Genomic DNA, 23,626 nt, shown 5'->3' on the forward strand with positions numbered 1-23,626 from the left:
CGGCTCTGACTCACAGTGGAGGCAAGGACACCGGAGGTAGAAGCCTCAGGGAATATCCATTGGCATGAACTCTCCCGAAAGTCACCATTTTGGCACGAAGACCTAGCCCTACCTATCTAACAGCCTGCAGGCTCCAGTGCTGGGACACCTCAGGTCAAACAACCAACAGGATGGGAACATAGCCCAATTCATCAGCAGACAGGCTGCCTGAAGCCATCCTGATCCCACAGACACCTCTGAACAGTTTTTAACATGGTCCTGCCCATCAGAGGGACAAGACTCAGCTGTACCAACCAGTGGGCAGGCACCAGTCTTTCCCACCAGGAAGCCTGCACAAGCCCCTGGACCAACCTCACCCACAAGGGGGCAGACACCAGCAGCAAGAGAAGCTTACAATCCTGCAGCCTGAAGAAAAAGGTCACAAACAGAGAAAGTCAGACAAAATGAGATGGCAGAGGAATATGTTCCATCTGAAAGAACAAGATAAAACTCCAGAAGACCAACTAAGTAAAGTAGAGATAGGCAATCTTTCTGAAAAAGAATTCGGAATAATGATACCAAAGATGATCCCCAAGACCTTGGAAAAAGAATAGAAGCAAAGAGCCAGAAGACACAAGATATGCTTAAGAAAGACCCAGAAGTACTAAAGAACAAACAGAGTTGAACAATACAATAACTGGAATGAAAAATACACTAGAAAGAATCAATAGCAAAATAAATGAGGCAGAAGAACAATAAGAGGGCCGTAAGATAGAGTGATGGAAATCAATGCAGCTGAACAGAATAAAGAAAAAAGAGTGAAAAGAAATAAGGACAGTTTCAGAGGCCTCGGGGACAACATTAAACACACCAACATTTGGATTTCAGCGGTCCCAGATGAAAAGAGAGAAAGGGCTGAGAAAATATTTGAAGAGATTATAGCCAAAACTTCCCTAATATGGGAAAGGAAACACCCAAGTTTAGGACATGCAGAGTTCCATATAGGATAAGACCAAGGAGGAACATGTTAAGACACATAGTAATTAAACTGACAGAAATCAAAGACAGAAAAAATACTAAAAGTAGCAAGAAGAAAAAAAATTTATAAGGGAATACCCATTAGATTATCAGCTGATTTTTCAGCAGAAACTCTACAGGCCAGAAGGCAGTGGCATGATATAGTGAAAATGATGAGAGGGATAAATCTACAACTAAGAATACTCTACCCAGTAAGGCTTTCATTCATATTCAATGGATAAATCAAAAGCTTTACAGATAAGCAAAAGCTAAAAGAATTCAGCACCACCAAACCAGCTATATGACAAATTCTAAAGGAATGTCTCTGGGTGGAGAAGAAAAGGCCATAATTAGAGACAAGAAAATTATAAATGTGAAAGCTCACCAGTAGAGAGAACCATACACTAATAGTAGGAAGTCACCCACACACAAATATGGTATCAAAACCAGCAAGCATGGGAAGACAAGAGGACAAATACAGGGTATTGGAAATGCATTTGAAATTAAGAGACCAGAAACTTAAAACAATCTTGTTTATATATAGACTGCTGCATCAAAACCTCACAGTAACCACAAGCCAAAAATCTACAATAGAATGATCTACAACACACAAAAGAAAGTAATCCAAACATGAAACCAAGGATAGTCATCAAATCACAAAAGAGAACAAATGAGGAAGGGAACAAAAAAACCTAAAGAAACAAATCCCAAACAATCAACAAAATGGCAATAAGAACATAATCATCAAAGATTACCTTAAATGTAAACTGACTAAATGTTCCCACCAAAAGACATAGACTGGCTGAATGGATACTAAAAATAGACCCATATATACGCTATCTTGGAGGAGGAAATGGCAACCCACTCCAGAATTCTTGCCTGGAGAAGCCCATGGATACAGTAGCCTGGCAGGCTACGGTCCATGGGGTCACAATAGCTGGAAATGACTGAAGCAACTTAGCATGCACATATGGTATCTAAAAGAGACCCAGTTCAGATCTAGGTACAGAGACAGACTGAAAGTGGAAGAATGGAAAAAGGTATTCCATGCAAATGAAAATCAAAAGACAGCTGGAGTAGCAATGCTTATATCAGACAAAATAGACTTTAAAATGAAGACTGTTATAACAGACAAAGAAGGACACTACATAATGATCAAGGGATTAATTCAAGAAAAAGATATAACAATCGTAAATACATATGCACCCAGCATAGAGAACCTCAATATATAAGCCAAATGCTAACAGCAGTAAGAGAAGAAGTCGACAGTAACACAATAATAGTGGGGGACTTTAACACTCCACTTACATCAATGGACAGATCAACCAGACAGAAAATCAATAAGGGAACAAATACAGACCTTAAATGACACAATTGACTAGATGGATTTATTTGATATTTATAGAAAATTCCATCCAAAGTGAGCAGAATACATTTTCTTCTCAAGTGCACATTGGAACATTCTCTTGGATAGAGTTCATGCTGGGCCACAAAGTGAGGCTCACTAAATTTAAGGAAGTTAAAAACATATCCAGCATCTTTTTAGATCACAATGCTATGAGATTAGTAATCAACTACAGAAAAAAACACAACAACCCTGTAAAAACACAAACACGTGGAGGCTAAACAATACGTTACTAAACAACAGATGGATTACTGAAGAAATTAAAGAGAAAATTTTCAAAAGTACCTAGAGACTGACAGCAAAAACATGATTCAAAACCAATGGGATGCAGCAAAGACAGTTCTAAGAGAGAAGTTTGTAGCAATACACTCTCACCTTAAGAGACAAATCTCAAATAAACAACCCAACCTTACACCTAAAGCAATGAGAGAGAACAAACAAAACCCAAAGTGAGAAGGAAAGAAATTATAAAGATCAGAGCAGAAATAAAAAATATAGAGACAAAGCAAATAATAGAAAAGAACAATGAAACTAAAATCTGGTTCTCTGGAAAGATAAACAAAACAAAACGGATAAACCTTTAGCCAGACTCATCAAGAAAAAAGGGAGAGAGCTCAAATCAATAAGATTAGAAATGAAAAGAAGTTACAACTGACAGCACAGAAATACAAAGGATCATAAGAGAGCACATCAAGCAACTATATGCCAATAAAATGGACAACCCAGAAGAAATGGACAAATTCTTAGAAAGGTACCATCTCCCAAAACTGAACCAGGAGGAAATAGAAAATATGAACAGATGAGTCACAAGTACTGAAACTGAAACTGATTTAAAAACTTCCAGCAAACAAAAGACCAGGACCAGATGTCTTCACAGGCAAATTCTATCAAGCATTTAGAGAAGAGTTAACCATTTATCCTTCTGAAACTCTCCTGAAAAACTGCAGAGGAAGGACAACTCCCAAGCTCATTCCATGAAGCCACCATCACCCTGATCCCAAAACCACAAAAAGATATCACGAAAACGAAAATCACAGCCCGATATCACTGAAGAACAACACGAATTCAAAAATCTTCAAGAAAATACTAGCAAACTGAGTCCAACACTACATTAAAAGGATTCTATACCATGATCAAATGGGAGTTATGTCCACAGACGCTAGGACTTTTCAATATCTGCAAATCAATCAGAGGGATACACCACATCAACGAACTGAAGAATAAAAATCTTACAATCACCTGAATATATACAGAAGAAGCTTTTGATATAATTCAACAATCATCTATGATAAAACTCTCCAGAAAGTGGGCTGAGAGGGCACTGACCTCAACATAATAAAGGCCATATATGACAAACCCACCACTAACATTGTACTCACTGGTGAAAAGCTGAAAGCATTTCCTCTAAGATTAGGAAAAGACAAGGATGTCCACTCTCATAACTTTTATTCAACAGTTTTTGAAGTCCTAGCCACAGCAATCAGAGAACAAGAAGAAATAAAAGGGATCCAAACTGGAAAAGAAGTAAAACTGTCATTCTTTGCAGATGATGTGATAATATATATAGAAAATACTAAAGATTCCGCCAGAAAACTATCAGAGCTCATCAATGAGTTTGGCAAAGTTCCAGGACATAAAATTAATACAGAGAAATCTATATACTAGTACATTTCTATACACTAACAACAAAAGATCAGAAAGAGAAACTAAGGAAACAATCTCATTTACTATCGGATCAAAATGAATAAAATAGGAATAAACCTACTAAAGAAGCAAAAGATCTGTACTCTAAAAACTATAAGATGTTGATGAAAAAAATCAAAGATGACACAAACAGAGGGAAAGATATATCATATTCTTGGATTTGGAGAATTAATTTTGACTATCCTATACAAGGCAATCTACAAATTCAATGCAACCCTTATCAAATTACCAATGCTTTTTCCCTCCACAAAACTAAAACAAAAATGTTTTAAAGTTGTATGGCAACACAAAAGACCCCAAATAACCAAAGTAATCCTGAGAAAGAAAAATGGAGCTGTAGGAATCAAGTTCCTTGACTTCAGACTCTTCTACAAAACTACAGTAATCAAAAGAGTATGGTATTGGCACAAAATCAGAAATATAGATCAGTGGAATAGGCTAGAAAGCCTGGAAATAAATCCATGCACCAATGGTCAATTAATCTATGACAAAGTATACAAAAATATACAACAGAGAAAAGACAGTTTCTTCAACAATGGTTCTTGGAAAACTGGATATTACTTGTAAAAGAATGAATTTAGAACATTCTCTAATACTACATGCAAAAATAAATTCAAAATGGATTAAAGACCTAAATGTAAGGTTGGACACTATAAAACTCTAAGAAGAGAACGTAGGCAGAATACTCTGATATATAGCACAGCAACAACGTTTTTGGATCTACCTTTACAGTAATGAAAGTAAAAACAAAAATAAAAAAATGGAATCTAATTAAACTTAAGAGCTTTTGCACAGTAAAGGAAACTGTAAACAAAATGAAAAGACAACCCACAGAATGGGGGAAAATATGTGCAAAGGAAGTGACTGACAAGGGATCAATCGCCAAAATCTACAAACAGCTCATGTAGCTCAATTAAAAAACAACAACAACAAAACCTCAAACCACCCAATGAAAAAATGGGCAGAAGATCTAAATAGACCTTTCTTCAAAGAGGACAGATGGCCAAATAGCACATGAAAAGATGCTCAACATCACTAATTATTAGAGAAATACAAATCAAAACTACAATGAGGTATCACCCCACAGCAGTCAGCATGGCTATCATCAAAAAGTCTATCAACAATGCTGGAGAGGGTGTGGAGAAAATAAAACCTTTGTTGGTGGGAATGTAAATTGGTGCAACTATTATGGAGAATAGAATGCATGTTCCTTAAAAAACTAAAAATTAAGCTAACATACGATCCAGCAATCCTACTTCTGGCTACATATCCAGAGAACCCATAATTCAAAAGATACATGCACCTCAGTGTTCACTGCAGAACTGTTTACAATAGCCAAGACATAGAAGCAATCTAACAGTCCTCTGACAGAGGAACGGATACTGAAGATGTGGTACGCATATACAATGGAATGCTATTCAGCCATAACAAAGACTGCAATAATGCCATTTGCGGCAGGACTTAAAGATTATCAAACTAAGTAAAGTAAGTCAGAGAAAGACAAATATCCTGTGATATCACTTACATATATGGAATATAAAGATGATACAAATAAACTTATTTACAAAACAGAAACAGACTCACTGACTTCAAAAACGTACTCATGGTAAACCAAAGGAGAAAGGTAGAGGAAAGGATAAATTAGGTGTTTGGGATTAACACATACAAAGCACTGTATGTAAAATCAACAAGGACCTATTGCCTAGCACAAGGAACTCTACTCAATATTCTATGATAACCTATATGGGAAAGGAATCTGACAAAGAATGGATATATGTATTTATATAACTGAATCACTCCACTGTACATCTGACTCTAACACATTGTAAATCAACTATGCGTTAGTTGCTCAGTCATGTCTGACTCTTTGTGACCCCATGGACTGTAACCCGCCAGGTTCTTCTGTCCGTGGCAAGAATACTGGAGTGGGGTTGCCATTTCCTTCTCCAGGGGATCTTCCCAACCAAGGGACTGGGTCTCCAGCATTATAGGCAGACTCTTTACTGTCTGAACCACCAGGGAAGCTCATCAACTATACTCCAATATAAAATGAAAATTACATTAAAACAAAATATTGAAGAGTTAAAAAAGTGTATGTACAATTGCACTCTAAGATTTTTAGAAACTAAAGCAAAAGGGAAAATCCGTTATTTGATTTTCATTTTTCAACAACAGAAAGAAAGGAGAGGAAAAAGTTTGTTAAAATGGTTGTTTTTCTCCATTGGCTTAAATGTCCCCCTTGTAAAATAAAGATACTAGGCAAATTACAAAAAAAGAAAGTAAAAGAAAAAAAAAAAGCTTCTTTATTCCCCAAACTAAAATCTGTTTTTGGGGGTCAGAGAAACTATGCCCCAGAGAGTTTTGGGGATGTGAGCAACACTGTGTCACAACCAGGGCCAAACCAGGAGCGGTGCCCATGAGTTCTGACTCCCAGCCCAGTTCCCTGGCCACAGGGGCACAGCTCTTTTTCTGGGCACCGAGAAGTGTCCTGGGCCAGGTGAGTGGCAGCAGGCCACTGTGGGGGGTTGGGGGGGTGCTCACCGGTCAGGGTCATCGCTGAAGAAGTAGTTGACCTCCCCAAAGGTGCCCACATCATTGTCTGTTGCCTGAAACGGTAAGAACAAGAAGTCATTACTGCCTGAACCAGCTGAGGTTCCCAGTGTCACCACCAGGAGATGTCCACAGTGAATCCGTGCTTCCTCCCATACAGTTCCTCAGGCTCAGGCAGAATTTTCTAGAGCCATGTGGTTCAATAAGGTTTTCAGCTTCACAAATGGAGATTTAATACTGGAGTGCACAGTTCCAGAGGGTCGGTCTTCTCCCTAGATCTCTAACTTTGGGAAACCACCCTTCTGGACTCATGTCAGACATTCTCTGCAGATGCTCACAGGGCTTGGACCTGTGGAGAGAGACTCTGGACCAGAGGCCTGGGGTCACAACTTGTAGGTTAGCAAAATATCTCAGAGGTGATGGTGGGTTCAACCATCTGGTGGCTTCCTTCAGTGACTCTCCTCCAGCCACCCAAACCTCCAAGGCAGACGTGCTACCCAGAGGGGGAGGCCCTGTGGGGAGGTTTCTGGTGTTCCCCTTTCTTGAACCCTGGGAATAATCCACTGCATGCATTGGGCAAACTGTCATCTGGCTGGCAACCTCTTCTGCTGGAATCAGTCTGCTGCCCGACCCCCCCAGCCATCTTCTTTGGCATCTGTCTCTGCTCGAACAAGTGGTCTGAGTAGGGGCTGCTCTGCCCAGGACCTCAGGGAGTGGTCCTTGACCACAGCTGGGGCCTATCAATCAGAATCTTTCCCTGGGATTCTTCTTATTGCTGCTGGGGATAAGAACTGTCCTCTGGGGCAGTGAAGCTGGAACGACGGTGAACTGGGAGCTGCTGGGTGTGAGAGAGGATGAAAAGAAGGGCTGATCCTGGTAGTTGTAGAGTCCTGACTCTGACACCCCTTCCCACCTCAGTTTGGTTTGTGAGCCCAAGAAGATCTGTTTTATCCAGGCTGGTCCACGTTGGATTTCTGTCACTGACAGTCAAGAGAGACTAGAGGGAGAGCGACCTGCCTTATGCCTAACGATGATGGCAATAATGGTGACCGCTGCCAGCCTACACTGCTATCAAGCACTTTATATTGTCCAGGGCCATCCATGTTTATTGTTACTCATTTTATCCTCACAACCATCACAGCATGAGGAAAAAGATACACATTTCTACCCATCACACAGATTGTAAAACTGAGGCCCAGACCACAGTGAGGTCCAGTGTAACCCTGTCACCACCCTAGGTCATCAGGAGGTTCAAGCATAGCTAGGCAGTAGCTGGGATTCCCTACTCTGAGTCCAGGGTTCCTTTCCTTGGGCCACCTGACCCTCACCATCCACTCCCTTCTCAGGATGAGGGTAGTTACAGTGGAGGTTTGGCTTTCGTGGTTGGGATTTCTAGGCTTCTGCATGGCCCCTGGTGTGGTTACATCCACAGTGCAGGCTAAGAGACACCATGCAAGTGTTTATTCAGTAGTTCCTTAGTAAACATGTACTCCATACCAGGCACTGTGACCTCTGCTCCCTCCCTGGCCACTGCCCTAGAGCTGGGCAAACTGCTTCCTGACACCAGACACCAGAGAGAAAGGCCTTGGGCTGATCTTGGGGTCATCTGTTTTTCACTCACAGCGTCTTGATAAGATCACAGTCGGATAAAGGTTCTGTTGCTAAAAATATGTTTCAATATATTTTATGGAATATATCAATTGAATATATTCAATATATTTATTTTTTAGTTCTGAGGTGTAATTAATGAAAACTATTTTTATAACTTTAATTACACATAAGTTATGATAATATGTTATAGTGTGAAAGTGTTAGTCACTCAATCATGTCTGACTCTTTGTGATCCCATGGATTATACCCTTCCAGGCCCCTCTGTCCATGGAATTCTTCAGGCAAGAATACTGGAGTGGGTAGCCATTCCCTTCTCCAGGGGATCTTCCTGACCCAGGGATCAAACCCAGGTCTCCTGCATTGCAGGCAGATGCTTTACCATCTGAGTCATCAGGGAAGCCCTGCTATTACATTGAGGTATAACTGACAATGGAAAGGATTCCCACAATCGAGTTAATTAATTACCTATAACCTTACAGATTTCCTTTTTTCCCCCTTGTTTGGTGAGAACACTTAAATTCTACTCTCTCAGCAAATTTCAGTTGTACAACACACAGTTATCTACTACAGCCACCACGTTATACATTAGATCCTCAGACCTTATTCATGTTAAAACTGAACGTTTGTACCCATTTACCAGTATCTCCCTATTTCCCTCTCATTCAATACCTTGGTACTAAATATTTTTTGAGGTTCCTTTTACAATTCCTAGGTTCTGTAAAATCTGTTACTTCTGCGTGCTTTATGATAAACCTGCATTTTCCAAAAAAATGCTCATTTGTGTTCAGTATGTTCAGTTCAGGAAGGCAGAGAAGTAAATGATATATTTCTATTCCAAATGATTTAAATGGAAAAAAATATGTTTATACTCAAAGGGTTAAAATCTTAGTTTTCTGGAAGGCTTGGTTACCCAGACGGAAGCCATCTCCAGGGGTGGTGGGCAGCCTGCTTTGTAGGATGGCCTTCTGTACCCAATTTCCATGTAGCGTCACCACTGTGCTCAGCAGACTGTGGGCCTCTGTCCTCTCGCCGCCCTGGCCAGGCTCTGAGCACATCCCAGGTTCTCAGGGCACACAAGGCAAGTAAGTGGAAACGTAAATGCCAAGCTATGCAACCCACCCTCCAACCCAAGACTGACTCCCGGGCAGACCCTCCCCTGTGCCTGAGACACTCGACAACTGCCTTTACCAGCTCCTTGAACTTGTCATGTATTTTATCTTCATGATGACTCTATGTGGTTGAAGTTCAGTCGCTCGGTCATGTCTGACTCTTTGCAACCCCACTGACTGCAGCACGCCTGGTAGGTGCTATTATTAGTACTACCTCCAGTTTACAGATGGGGAAACTGAGGCACAGAAAGGGTAAACAGCTCATTCGAGGCTTCTTAGCTCAAAAAGTGGCAGAGTTAGGATTTGAACCCAGAATCAATTTGCCACACCCTTCACCTCAATGTGTTCTTGCTTCTAAACCAGGAAGAGAACCTGTTCTCAGATGGAGAGGTGCCTGGTTATTCCAGGAGAGAGAACACAACCCCTCATCACCTATCATCTCTCCTTTCAGGGGCCAGAGAAATGGGGGAGGTGCCCATAAGCCCCTCCGGTTCCACCAACGATCAACCACCATGTATGGTATTACACACTACAATAACTGTAGCCTGGTCTGGGAAGGAGACGACCAGATGCCATCAAGGTCCTTGGCAAGGGGTCAGTGTGATGTAGAGACGCTACTTCCAGGTCAGCGTTAACAGCCTAGGTCATTGTGCGACCAGAGAGCAATCCCCTGGGGCTTCGGCATTCTCATTTATCAAAGGAAAGGCTCTCGGGAAGCAAGAGGGGCAGAACCACGTCTGCCGGGCTCACCTCCCAGCCTAGATGGTGCCAGCACCCAGCAGGTGCTTCACAAATGCTTGGAAAACAAGTGAACCAATTCTAGCAAGAAGGGAGCAGTGGAGAGATGGAGCAAAGGTGAGAAGAGAGGATTCTAAGGAAAAGGGAGGGGCAAAGAGGAGAGGGAAAAGGAGGGGAGAGGCCCAGAGGTGCAGAGTGGTCAGCAGAGTGGGCGTTTCCTGCCCCTGAAGGTCACATCAGGACCCTGGGGAGAAGCCCTTCACATCAGTGTGTCCTATGGAACTGCACTTGGCCTGCTAAGAGTGAGGAGGGCCCCTGAGGACCCCCATCCAGTCCCCTTTACCCTGAGGCTCAGGGAAATTAGGTGACGAGCCCCTGGGGATAAGATGGGACTGTCTTCTGTTTCTAGGCCGACACTGGCCTCTACCACCCCTCCGAGTCCCCACTCCCTCCCCAAGTGGGCTGAACACAGCCCTGGTTCCCACGGTGACCTCTTTCCCGGGGGGCCTGTTGCTGCCTGCCCAGGCCGCCGATGCTGACCAGGGAAGATTTGTGAGTCCTTTACTGCCACCGTCTAATGACCGTATGAAATATGTATGCCTGGTGAAGAGGAGAGGGAGAACTTTCATTTTTCAAGTGCATGAAGCAGAATAATATGAAGATGAAAAGCTGCTTCTGTGCGCCTTGCCAGGGTGGGAGCAGCCGGGACTGACACAGAGGGAGGGCCTGGCTGGGGTGCTCGGGCCAGGGCCAGGCTGTAGTGCGGCCAGTTAGGGGCCCTGTGCCCAGGACAAGGCAGCAAATTTGACCCAGTAGGCAGCTCTGCTGGAGACCCTCCTTTACATTCAGCCTTAGCCATGCACTCCGGCTTTGCTGCCAGCTCCGGCCTCATCTCAGCTGGACCATGTGCTGCTCCCCAAGGCTGGGTCAGGGCTCCACCCTGCCAGAGACATTCCCAGCCCTGACTGCACAGAGGGTTGAAGCTGTGCCAGAGTGGGGTTGTGGGGCCTGGACATAAGGAGGGCTCGGGAAAGGTCAGATCTCCATCATCTGTAGCTATACCTACATCCAGATACACACCACACAGGTTAAGGTATGCTATACACTTAACTCAAAAAAGATTTTGAGCCCTGTGCCAGGCAGGCACATCAGGAGATACAGAAATAAGGTACAGACTTGTCTGTCAAGGGGAGGGAACAGGGCACACATAGGCAGATTTCAGGAATGGCAGACTGTTACCAACGGCACATGTTTCAATGTGCCAAAGTCCAAAGTCCCAATGGCAGATTGTTTTATTTCTGACCACATCCATACATGGTAGGTGCTTAAATAGCCCTTGGATCCTGTCTTTAACAAACAAGGAAAGAGACAGGATGATAAGGAACTTGCCCGAGATGTCACAGCTGCTAAGCAACAGAGCTGGCTTCCAAATCCCTGTGCTGAAAACCATTTAGCACCTTCTGGGAAAGGCCCTGGGAGCTCCATCCTGTGGAGGCCAGGGAGCAGCTCGGTCCTGCCTGCTCCGCTACCCGCCTGCAACCTGTCCCATGCAGGCAGGGCTCTGTCTCAGCCCCTTACTGCTGGTTACCGTACTTTTCACAACAACCTCCTTCCCAGACCTTGCTTCGTGCCTGAGCAACAGAAAGATCAACAGATGAATTAGGTGCCAGACAGTGACCACTGGCTCCCCTTTAAGAAGGTGGGTTTGAGGAGTGACCAGGGGACAGTGCAGAGAGAACAAATGTCCTCCTCAGGCCATGAACACCCCCTCCTTCCTGCCACGTTCTGGCAATGCTCTGTCTCCCTAAAGGGTCACCCCTGGGATCTCACAGGCCAGTCAGAGGGCTGCAAGGATGGGGGAAGGGGATGGCCAGGATGGGTGGCTCTCACATTGTACCTGGCGACTCTAAGAAATGCGGAACCAGGGTTCCAGGTGGGCCCCTGAGCTGAGCTCCTGGTCCTCCCTCTGACGCCTGTGTGACCCCGCTGCTATCCCACCTGGGCTAGAGTCTCACCCACAGGTACATACTAGCGCATTCTGCCACTTGCCAAGATGCTCACAAGAGGCCCAGGGATAAGATGGCAAAACCTAGGGACCGTGGCATCAAGGCACAGTCCAGCTGGCCTTGGTGATTCTGTATCCAGGTCTCCCTAATGCACCCAAAGCATCCTCCTGCCTGGTCATCCATAACTGCTGTCCACACTCTCCCCCCGCCCCCCACTCAGAGCCCATCACTAGAGCCCCCTCCCTTAGGGAGCTCCCTGGCTGCTCGCTATTCTTGGCCTGAGAGCCCCTAGCTGGACTGGTTTGGGAACAGTCTGCCGTTTCTGAAATCTACCTCTGTGTGTCCCGTTCCCTCCCCTTGACAGACAAGTCTGTACCTTATTTCTGTATCCCCTGGTGTGTCTGGCACAGGGCTCAAAATCTTTGCCAAATTTAGTAAAGTCTGGGATTTTCATTGCCAGACACTGAGGGCTAGCTTGGCCTTCCTTCTGCGGGGTTAATACTCCCCTTCAGCAGAGCAGCGGCTCCTTGCGTGGCCCAGGAGGCAGGGCTGGGGTTTGTAAAGCATCTCCAGTGAATCTCCCAAGCTCAGGTCTCTTGTCCAAGCTGCGTATTGACCAGACCCCAGAGGCAAGTGGGGTGGGGGCAAACGCTCCGTGAAGGGCCCTCGTAGTCAGCCTGCAGCACGTGCAGGGCAGGTGAGAAGGGCACACTGGGTCTGGAGGGGCAGATGGGGGGGCACCTGGCACACCTCAGAAACAACCTCCACCAAGATGATGACCAGACTTGTGCTCAGTCACGTACTCGGTAAACACTTTCGGACATTTCCAGTGTGCCAGCTACCATGCCAGGCCTTATGTCACAGTTGTAAGTGTGACAACGCCCTTGCTGGAATGTGACTTACAATCAGAAAGTGGAGATAGACAATAACGAAGGAGAGAAATAGCTAAATAACAGACAGTGGCAAGAACGTTGGGGAAATACTGAAGATGGGCTAGCAGGTGACTGGGGTTGCCGGTTTAGATCGATTTGTCTGTGAGAGGCTCCTTGGCAAAGTGGACTCGGGTCCACAGGGCAGTCATGGCTAGACACCGAGAAGCCCGGTAGATCCTGGTGAGAACTGCCCTCACCAAGGCCTGGAGGTGGCTCAGACTGTCTCTGCCTCCCCCAGCAGAAGCGTCTGCAGCCCAGGAAGACCACCAGCAGGTCAGCATCTGTCCCTATAGTCAGTTTGAGGGAGACGGTGCGGCTGGGACTGGCTGCTGCCCAGGGCCTGATATATAAGGCGTCTCCTCCGATTCTCCCCAACACTGGCATTACTAGCAAAACTAATTTCCTCATTTGGGCCTTTATAATTGCATCCAAGAGTGCTTATTTCTGTGATGGACAATGCCGGCAGAAGTGTAATTTTCTTCTGCTGACAAAAAGGAGAAAAAATAAATACATGGGGGGGATATTCCAAAGGTTAAGACAAGGAGAACCTGCCGTGGGGGAATAGCCATCCCCAGACGGGCCAGGCTGTGTCAGAAACATCCAACTCTCCCCTGGCTCTAGGGTGGGGCGGGGGGCAAAGGACCCCCTGCCATTTCCCTTTGAGCACTTACTGTGTGTCAGGAGCTGTGCCTGGCATTTCCCGTGCTTTATTTCATCCTATACTCCTCAGAGTCCTATGGACCCTGACAGTATTATTTCTGTCTCACAGATGGAAGGAACTGAGGCTCAGAAAGGTCGGTCAACTTGCCCAAGGTCAAACAGTACCAGGACATGAACCCAATACAGTCAACTGCAAGACCGGTGCTCTCAGCCACTCCCCTCCCCTGCACCCGTCCCCCGTCGGCGGGGCCAGGGAGAGGCATCCTCCTACATTTGAGAGCTTAGCCACAGGATGCAGTGGCTCCCACCAGGCCACTGTCCCCACCCTGGAGATGAGGCCCCCACAGGCAGTCTTTTCCTTCAGAGGCTCTGCCTCCAGCCTCTGCCTGGAGTGGGTGGGCTCCAACAATTCTGGTTGTACCCATCACAGAGGACACAGGGGCTTCTGGTGTGGTTTCCTCAGCCAAGACACCTGGCCCTCAAAGCAAGTCCCCCCCTCCATCTCATCCCACCCTAGCTTAGCCTTGGTGTGTGCAGGTGGCTCCAGGCCTAGACTTGGGGAGGCTGCCGTCTGCTAAAGACTTGGGCAGCCTAGTGGCTGTGGGCACCCTACTGATTTGCACAGGGCTTTTCCCTAGCACCTTGGGGATGTAACTCTCCATTCAACTTGGATGGCAGGGCTCTATACTCAGCCCAGCTCCCTGCCCTCTGATGCTCATCACAGCATCTCACCCCGACTCCCAGGAACCTGCCATGTCAACAGCGGTCAGGTCCTCTTGTCTCTTTCCCAACGCTCCCTCCTGACCCAGCCTATTTTGACAGTGAGCAGACACCATCTCTCACTCTCTTCCATTCATTTGCCCTGGGCCAGGGGCCTCCCTTGCATGCTCTCTGCCTTGCTGATGCTATTTCCATGGGTCCCCAAACCGTCCTGTTATCCCTCTTCATGGCGCTGCAGACGCCCAACCATTGATGCTGGGCCTTATGCCCCAACCTGACTCCTACCTGCTCGGGCCCCATCGGGTCTGTCTCTAACTACTGCTCAGCAGAAGCTGCTGCACTCTAATACCCTGATTGCCTCCCTTGGGCAGACGCCCTTCTCGCTTATGTTTCTAAACACCCTCTGCCCTTCTTTATAGTTAGAAAGTCCTGCTCTTGTGTCTTCTCTCATCCATCCTATGCTGTCTCACTCTCCTCGACCTCACTGTCTCTTCTCTATACACACATGCACACACCCCTTGCCACACACCCTCTCTCTCTCCCTCCCTGTGTCTCGGGCAGCTCCCCATATCTCCCTGTCCTCACATACTCTCACCCTCACATACTGTCACCGAAACCTGTCTGGCTGAGGGGGACCACATCCTGCCACATACTCACACACGCCAACACACGAGCATCTGCGCCTGCCCTCAGTCTCGAGCCACCCCCACCCTGACCCCAGCCTCAGCCCCCGTGGCCCCTCCACACCCCTTCCCCAGCCACCTGTGTGCCTCTCCCTGGGGCCAGCAGCTGGCAGCACACACTCAATCACTCCCCACCAGCGTCCGCACTCCCGTCACGCACGTTTGCCCAGATGCCCCGCATGGGCTTCTGCTCTGAAGCAAGGCAGGCCCAGCTGCCTTCCCCAGCAGCCCCGGGTCCCGGCAGCCATGGCAGGCAGTGGGCACCAGCGAGCAGTTCTGCTCCCGTGCACAAATCTGCAGAGAAGGGCACACGGTACAATTTGTTCAGGAAACAATAGCAATGTTTGACATGTCATAAGGATTGATGGAGCAGAAATTTACATGGGGGAATGCATTTTTAAACAGCTCCACGGAGCCCCGGTGCTTCACTGGTAATGCTTTCCACATTTATCATTCACTGAGCCCCTCTGAATAACTCTTTAAACTATGTAGGATTAACTGCACTCTTGCAAGCTTGCGGGGGTTGGTGGGGGTTGGGGTTGTCGCTGTGTGAGGCAGGGAGGGACTCCACTGGAGGAACCCAGTATCCCAGAGGCTGGGGTGGCCTCCACTTGGCCTGAGTAGGCCCTCTCCCCTATTGCCATGCTCCCTCCCATGGGGCTGTGGACGAGGATTTCGGCTTCTCTCTAGGATACAAAGCCTATGGCCAAGAAACATAATCTGGTCTGCCCCCACTTCCGGGGAAATGCTTGGTGTGTCATTTCTGTCGTCATCTCAGAAGGAAGCTATCTGATCCAAGAAGGAAGCCAGGGCTCACGGATGAGGGCATGGTGAGGGGTGGGCAAATGAGGTTTGGCTAGAAGTTGTTGCTGTGAGTACCTTCCTGGGGGTTCTTGGCCGGGGGGTGGGGTGCCACACTCCTGAGAGGAGAAGAAATGACAGCAGTAAAGAAACGACAGTAAGGAAAGGCCTCCCACTGGACTTCATGTAGGGTAAGAGGGTGAGTGCTCCAGGTGGGCAGTGGGACTGGGGAGTGAGCGAGAGGGTGCAGGAGAGATCTCGGGGAGGCTGTGGGCCATGAGAAGAAAGATACATTTAGGAAAGTCCTGGGGGCCTGTTCTTGGCCTTCTGAGTGTGAGGAGGCTTTAGGACATGAGTGCTACTGGGGAGGCTGGGGACAGAGGCTCAGAACCCATGATCAGGTGAGTCACCGAGTAGGAGAGCAGTTAGGAAAGCGTGGGGGCCCGGTGGGTGGTGGACCTGGGGTGGACGGCCACTACTCCATGGCGCACGCCCAAGCCGCATTACCTGTGATCCTAGTACTGAGCGCAGAGAAGGCCTCAGGATGTCTCAGTCCCACCTTCTCTACGGGAGTCAACAACCAGTGGGACGTGGGTAGAGCCCCTCTGCTCTGCCTGCTGGAGGGTGAGAAATGTCTTTCTCCCTGGGAGGTCAGCACCAAGGCCCTCAAAAGGACCTGTGGCTCTGTGCAGGGTTGTGAAAATCCCTCCAAAAGGGGAAAATCCCTCCAACCCGAGATCTGGGTTCTGGTCCAGCTTCTGCCCAAACATCAGCTGTGGGACTCTGAGGAAGACCCTGGCTTCTCAGCCCACATGCTGCACAGCCCCCTGACCATCTGCGTGCTTCTCCTCTGATGCTAGCAGTCCATCCTCCACCAGAGTCAGACGGAGCATCTGGCCACATGGGACACCATTCTCCAGCTTAGAAGGTTCCCAGGGCACTGAAGACAGCCCCAACTGCTTGTAGCGTCCCTGAGGCCTGATGTGGGCCAGCTTCTGTGGCCTCTGACTTCCTTTCCTGGCCTATTTGTCAACAACCACGGTCACATCTACTCTATCCCTCAGTTTCTCATCTGTAAAATGGGGCTAATGACAGTACCTGCCTCATGAGATTGGTGTGGGGATTTTAGAAGGTGCCTTAGACCCGTGCCTGGCACATAGGAACCTGCCGTCCAAGTGGAGCCAGTATTCATCCTACCATGCACAGTTCTAACTATTCACTCTTTCCGGCCCTCAGCAGACCTGCTCCTGCTGAGCCCCTCTCAGCCTGGCCCTCCCGCCTGGGCTGTGCCTGCAGTGGGCTGGTGGAAGAGGAGGGGAGTGGCACTGAGCCCTGTGGCAGGGGGAGCTCCAGCAGGGCCAGACCCAAGCCCCGCCTATTACTGTGTCCATCTGTAGCAGAGGGAGGAGGAATGAAAGCTAAGAATGGGCTGACAAGCGCACTTAAGGTGTGGGGTCCTCAGCTTGCTTGTTACTGAAGACATGGTATTGTTCTTGGGCTCTTCCACCCTTTCCTTATTTCTCTTTATTTTAAAACCTGGAAATAAAAATTGATGGGGAGCAAATTGCTCCAGCCAGCGGCTCTGTGCTTAAAGAAGTCGTCACAGGAAAGCAATTACAGGATGTCAAGGGCTGTCAGGGAGGCCACGGCTGCCTGCGCCTCATGCCTGACGCTGCCTGGTGGTCCCCGGGCCTCCTGCTGGGGAGATGCCATGTTGGTGTGAGGGGCCCCATGGAGGCAGGGGCACAACTGCCATCACTGCCCTGCTGAGTATCAGCTCTGGGCCGGGCACCATGTGAGAAACGTGGCATGATTTAGCCCTAGTCCTTAAAGCAACCAGCAAGATGGGGCCACAATCCCATTTTACAGATGAAGCAATTCCAGCTGATATGACTGCAAAAATAGAAACTGCAGCTCACTCTTCCTTAGTCCTTACTGGGCTCTAGGATTTATTCCAAGAAATCTATGAATATTCAGTTCAGTTGCTCAGTTGTGTCCGACTTTGCAACCCCATGAATTGCAGCATGCCAGGCCTCCCTATCCATCACCAGCTCCTGGAGCTCACTCACACTCATGTCCATTGGGTCAGTAGCACATTTCGTTTCCACTCCTACTCTGTGAGGTAAGTACTAATTCTACCCTCATTTTAGGGGAAGTGCTCAGCTGCAGCAGAAGCTTCCGGCACCATACACGACCCCCTGTGCCCACTTCCAGGTGCCAGGGTCTGCTTTGGGGGATGCGCCTGTGCCTCTCTTGTCCTGTGGACTCTCTTCTCAAGGGAGCAGTTGGAATGATGGGGTGGCCACATTCCCCAGAAGCTGCCTCCACTCGAATGGGGCTAGGACTCATTGGACCCATATCCTAGCCTCCTTGTCCTGAGCTCGGATAGCTCAGGCACAACCTTCCCACTGATTTCCCAGTGGATGGCACTCCAGGAGCCCCCTCGTGGAAACAAGCTTCACGGTGCCGTCTCGAGTGACCTCGTCTCACTTCCTACTCCCATCTGAGTTTCCTGGGGTCACGTCCCAAGTAAACTGCCTGTCTTCATGTCCCTGTCTCAGAGTCAGCTTCTGGGGAGCCAGACCTCAGATACAAGCCTCAGGCTGGATGCTGGGCACCCATGGTGAGTCCGACAGTATGCCCCTAGTCTTCTTGGTACTCACAATGGCCGCCGCTCAGGGACAGCTGCTGCTCAGCTCAGGGTCCTGCAGTTGGTCACCGAGAGGTGGGACTCGAACCTTCAATCTGTCTGACACTTGCACACACAAATCAAAGAGCAAAGAAATCCCACTCCTAACTTCTATAATGCTGTCCATTTTTTTATGCCCTCGAGCTTGAGGAAGACTCAACTGAGTGAGTGCCTTTTTAAAAAAACAATCACATCAGACCCCTTCAAACAAAGAAGACTGGAATGCAGAAAGTCATTTTCCCAGGGATATGGGAAGATGACTGGGGGTGAACATGATGTTCACAATCAGAAAGGACTCGAGGCCAGTTATCAAGATGGGATTATGTGGTAGAGGATGAGAAGGGGAGAGTGCCAGAGAAATATGGGGACAGACACCGTGGCTGAGGCTCAGTCAAGTGGGGCCTGATGTGCAGAGGAGATGGAAGAAGGAGGAAAAGACAGTCCAATCAACCCCCTGGGGATGCAGCCAAACTGTGGTTGGGAACGCCTCCCCTCACTGCTAGATCTCACCACTGTATCCTTGCCTGGAGTCCGACCCCCTCCCTCCTCTCCTTGCCTGCTCCTATGGGATGCAATAGGTGGTTCCAGGCCTAGTGGGAAGGTGGGGAGAGGTACCTGGGTGGGACTCATGTGCCAGGACACATTCCCACTCAAGGTGACTCGGGGCTGGGTGGCACAGCTCCCACGCCTGCTGCCATCGGCAGCACGTGTGTCTCACTAATGAACCGTACTGATTCCGCATCCTCCTGTTGTCTCCCCAAATGGCACGCCACACATCTGATAGGTTAAATACTCACACGATTGCCCGCCTGACGTCTCCATCACTCCGCCTACAGGTCCCTAATGAATTTTACAGCCCCACAACGACAGAAGAAATTAAGTTCAAAGTCTGACGCAGGAACTATAAATCACCCGTGATCCTGAGCCCAGCAGAGGGCTGCAGTCCCAGCCCCTCTCACACCTGAGCCAGTCCAGCCCAGGGCTTGGTGGCGAGACAGCCAGACTGTGTGTATCAGTGTGGGCTTGGGACGGTGTGCTGTGCACATTCGTGCCTGAGAAGCAGCCCCTATCCACAGACATTTGGGTTTCCTCATTCCTCTGCCCATCCCACAAGTAGTTAGAATGCTCTAAGACTGAGAAACGAGCCAACAGGAGGGCAGCGCATCTCATTTATATAGACTTGCTTCCCAAGGAGTTCAGAAGAGTCTGGCCGCGCTGCTCTAAAAATGTCTCTGAATAGGCAGAGGATTCAACAGCCTTCTGTCCATTTTGCAGACAGAGAAACTGAGGTTTACGGAGAAAACGGGTTTTCCCAGGGTCCTTCAGCAAACTGAATCATTGACCTTCCGAATTCAAGGCTGCAGGTCTTATGACAATGGGAGCCTAAAGGGATTTTTGATCCTTGTCCTGTTTCTCCTTTGGGTATCCTGGGTAAAGAGAGGGAGCTCTGGGCCTTGGGTTCAGCCTGGACATCAGCCAGCCCCGTTTCCATCCTGCCACACCTCTCAGCCCCATAGTTTCACCGGGTGAGTCTTGGAGGGGGTCAGGCTCTAAGGGAAGGCTGTGGTGCCTCATGGTGAAGGGGATGAATGGACTTGGCATCCTAGAGACAAGGGCTCACCCCCAGCTCTGCCTGTTCCACGGGTGTGTCCTCTGGCAAGCAGTTAACTACTCTGAACCTCAGTGCTCTCATCTATAAAGTAAGGACACTAATTTCTGCCTCACCAGGTTGTCGTGGGGCTTCAATGAGATAACACACAGAAGGTGCTTAGTTTGGCACCAGGCACTTAATGTTGGTGCCTGTCATCTGTATAGCATGCACTCTGTGCCAGGCGCTGCACAAAGTTTACATTATCTCACCGAACCTCCCCAACAAATCCGTAAGGAACCATCGCCATGGTCATTTACCAGATCACAGAGGTTATCTGGCAGAGACTTCAATGCCCATGCTGCCTTTCTCAAATGAACCAGGCTTTTTAGGTGGCACAACACTCCCTGGCGGAAATACTACATTCCCCTCCTTTTGCAGATACGCACATTCACACAACTAAGTTAGAGTTAACACCTATCCTCCTGAAACTCTTCCAAAAAATTTCAGAGGAAGGACCACTCCCATACTCAATTATATGAGGCAACCATCACCCTGATCCCCAAATCAGAAAAAGATACCACCAAAAAAAGAAAATAATAGGCCAATAACATTGATGAACAGAGATGCAAAAATCTTCAACAAAACACAAGCAGAAAGAATTCAACAATAAGTTTAAAGGATCATGCATCATGATCAAGTGGGAATTCTCCCATGGATACTAGGACTTTTCAATATCTGCAAATCAATCAGTGTAATACACCACTTCAAAAAATTGAAGAATAAAAACCTTATGACCATCTCAATAGATGCAGAAAAAGCTTTTGATAAAATTCAACACTCATTTATGATATAAATTTTCTAGAAAGTGGGCAGAGAGGGAACCTATCTCAACATAATAAAGGCCATATATAGCAAACTCACAGCTAACATCATACTCACAGGTGAAAAGCTGAAAGCACTTCCTTAAGATCAGGAAAAAGACATGGATGTCCACCTGTCACTTTTATTCAACATAGGTTTGGAAGTCCTAGCCACAGTAATCAGAGAACAAGAAGAAATAAAAAGGAATCCAAATTGGAAAAGAAGTAAAACTGTCCTGTTCTGCAGATGACAAGATACTATATATAGAAAATCCTAAAGATGCGACCAGAATACTAGAGCTCATCAATGGATTTGGTAAAATTGCAGGATACAAAATTAACACAGAGGAATCAGTTACATTCCTATACACTAACAATGAAAGATCAGTAAGAAAAGTCAAGGAAACAATCTTATTTACTATCACATCAAAATGAATAAAATACTTAAAATCATAGTTTGAAAGGATATACAGGCACCCCAGTGTTCAATGCAGCACTATTTACAATAGTCAAGACATGGACGCAATCTAAATATCCCTGGACAGAGAAATGGGTAAAGATGACGTGGTACATATATACAGTGGACTATTCAGCTCAGCTCAGCTCAGTCGCTCAGTTGTGTCCGACTCTTTGCGACCCCATGAATCACAGCACGCCAGGCCTCCCTGTCCATCACCAACTCCCGGAGTTCACTCACGTCCATCGAGTCAGTGATGCCATCCAGCCATCTCATCCTCGGTCATCCCCTTCTCCTCCTGCCCCCAATCCCTCCCAGCATCAGAGTCTTTTCCAATGAGTCAACTCTTTGCATGAGGTGGCCAAAGTATTGGAGTTTCAGCTTTAGCATCATTCCCTCCAAAGAAATCCCAGGGCTGATCTCCTTCAGAATGGACTGGTTGGATCTCCTTGCAGTCCAAGGGACTCTCAAGACTCTTCTCCAACACCACAGTTCAAAAGCATCAATTCTTTGTTGCTCAGCCTTCTTCACAGTCCAACTCTCACATCCATACATGACCACAGGAAAAACCATAGCCTTGACTAGACGGACCTTAGTCAGCAAAGTAATGTCTCTGCTTTTGAATATGCTATCTAGGTTGGTCATAACTTTCCTTCCAGGGAGTAAGCGTCTTTTAATTTCATGGCTGCAGTCACCATCTGCAGTGATTTTGGAGCCCAAAACAATAAAATCTGACACTGTTTCCCCTGTTTCCCCAACTATTTCCCATGAAGTGATCGGACCGAATGCCATGATCTTCGTTTTCTGACTGTTGAGCTTTAAGCCAACTTTTTCACTCTCCTCTTTCACTTTCATCAAGAGGCTTTTTAGTTCCTCGTCACTTTCTGCCATAAGGGTGGTGTCATCTGCATATCTGAGGTTAATTGATATTTCTCCCGGCAATCTTGATTCCAGCTTGTGTTTCTTCCATTACTCAGTCATAAAAAAGAACAAAATGCCATTTGAAGCAACATGGACGGACCTAGAGATTTTCATACCAAGTGAAGTTAAGTCTGACAGAGAAAGCCAAATATCATATGCTATCACTCATATGTAGACTCTAAAAAATGATACAAATGAACTTATTTACAAAACAGAAGCAGACTTACAGATATTGAAAACAAATTTATGGTTACCAAAGGGGAAGTGTGGTGGGAAGGGATTAATCAGGAGTTTGGGATTAACATACACACACTACTATATATAAAGTAGATAGTCAACAAGTACCTACTGTATAGCACAGGGAACTCTATTCAATATTCTGATAATCTAGACAAGAAAAAAAAATCTTGGGTTTCCCTGGTGGTACAGTGGTTAAAAATCTGCCTGCTAATGCAGGGGACACAGGTTCAATCCCTGGTCCAGGAAGACTCAACGTGCTGTGGCGCAACTAAGCCCGTGTCTGACAACTGTTGAGGCCTTGCTCTAGAGCCTGTGGGCTGCAGTACTGAAGCCCATGCACCCTGGAGCCTGTGCTCCACCACGGGAGGAACCACCACCGTGAAAAGCCGTGTGCTGCAGCAAAGAGTAGCCCCCGCTCACTGCAACCAGAGAAAGCCCGCACGCAGCAAATGGTCCAAGGCAGCCAAAAAGAAAGGATCTGAGAAAGAATTAATACATGTATAACTGAATCACTCAGCTATACACCTGAAACTAACACAACACTGTAAACTAACTATACTCCCATAAAATTTTTAAAAACTTAACTCAAAATGGATGAAAGATGTAAATATAAGACCTCAAATCATAAAACCTGAAAAAGAAAACACAGGTGGGGAGCTCTTTGACACTAGTCTTAGTGATGATTTTTTTTGGAGTTGCTGCTTAAAGCAAAAGTAACAAACTAAAAAAAATAACCAAGTGCCGCTGCTGCTGCTGAGTCACTTCAGTCGTGTCCGACTCTGTGCGACCCCATCGACGGCAGCCCATCAGGCTCCCCGGTCCCTGGGATTCTCCAGGCAAGAACACTGGAGTGGGTTGCCATTTCCTCCTCCAATGCATGAAAGTGAAAAGTGAAAGGGAAGTCGCTCAGTCGTGTCCAACTCTTCGAGACCCCATGGACTGCAGTCTACCAG

General features: G+C 47.1%; 1 protein-coding gene across 1 annotated transcript in view; it reads right to left on the bottom strand.

Moving 5' to 3' along the window:
* Positions 1-23,626, bottom strand: part of CDH23 (cadherin related 23) — a 393,840-nt gene that overhangs the window by 145,619 nt on the left and 224,595 nt on the right. The window contains exon 13 of the mRNA XM_040242525.1: positions 6,647-6,711. Coding sequence (XP_040098459.1) covers positions 6,647-6,711 — 65 coding nt within the window. The remainder of the gene's footprint in view (positions 1-6,646; positions 6,712-23,626) is intronic.

The sequence above is a fragment of the Oryx dammah genome, unplaced genomic scaffold (genome assembly GCF_014754425.2).
Source record: "Oryx dammah isolate SB20612 unplaced genomic scaffold, SCBI_Odam_1.1 HiC_scaffold_6, whole genome shotgun sequence".
Lineage (NCBI taxonomy): Eukaryota > Metazoa > Chordata > Mammalia > Artiodactyla > Bovidae > Oryx > Oryx dammah.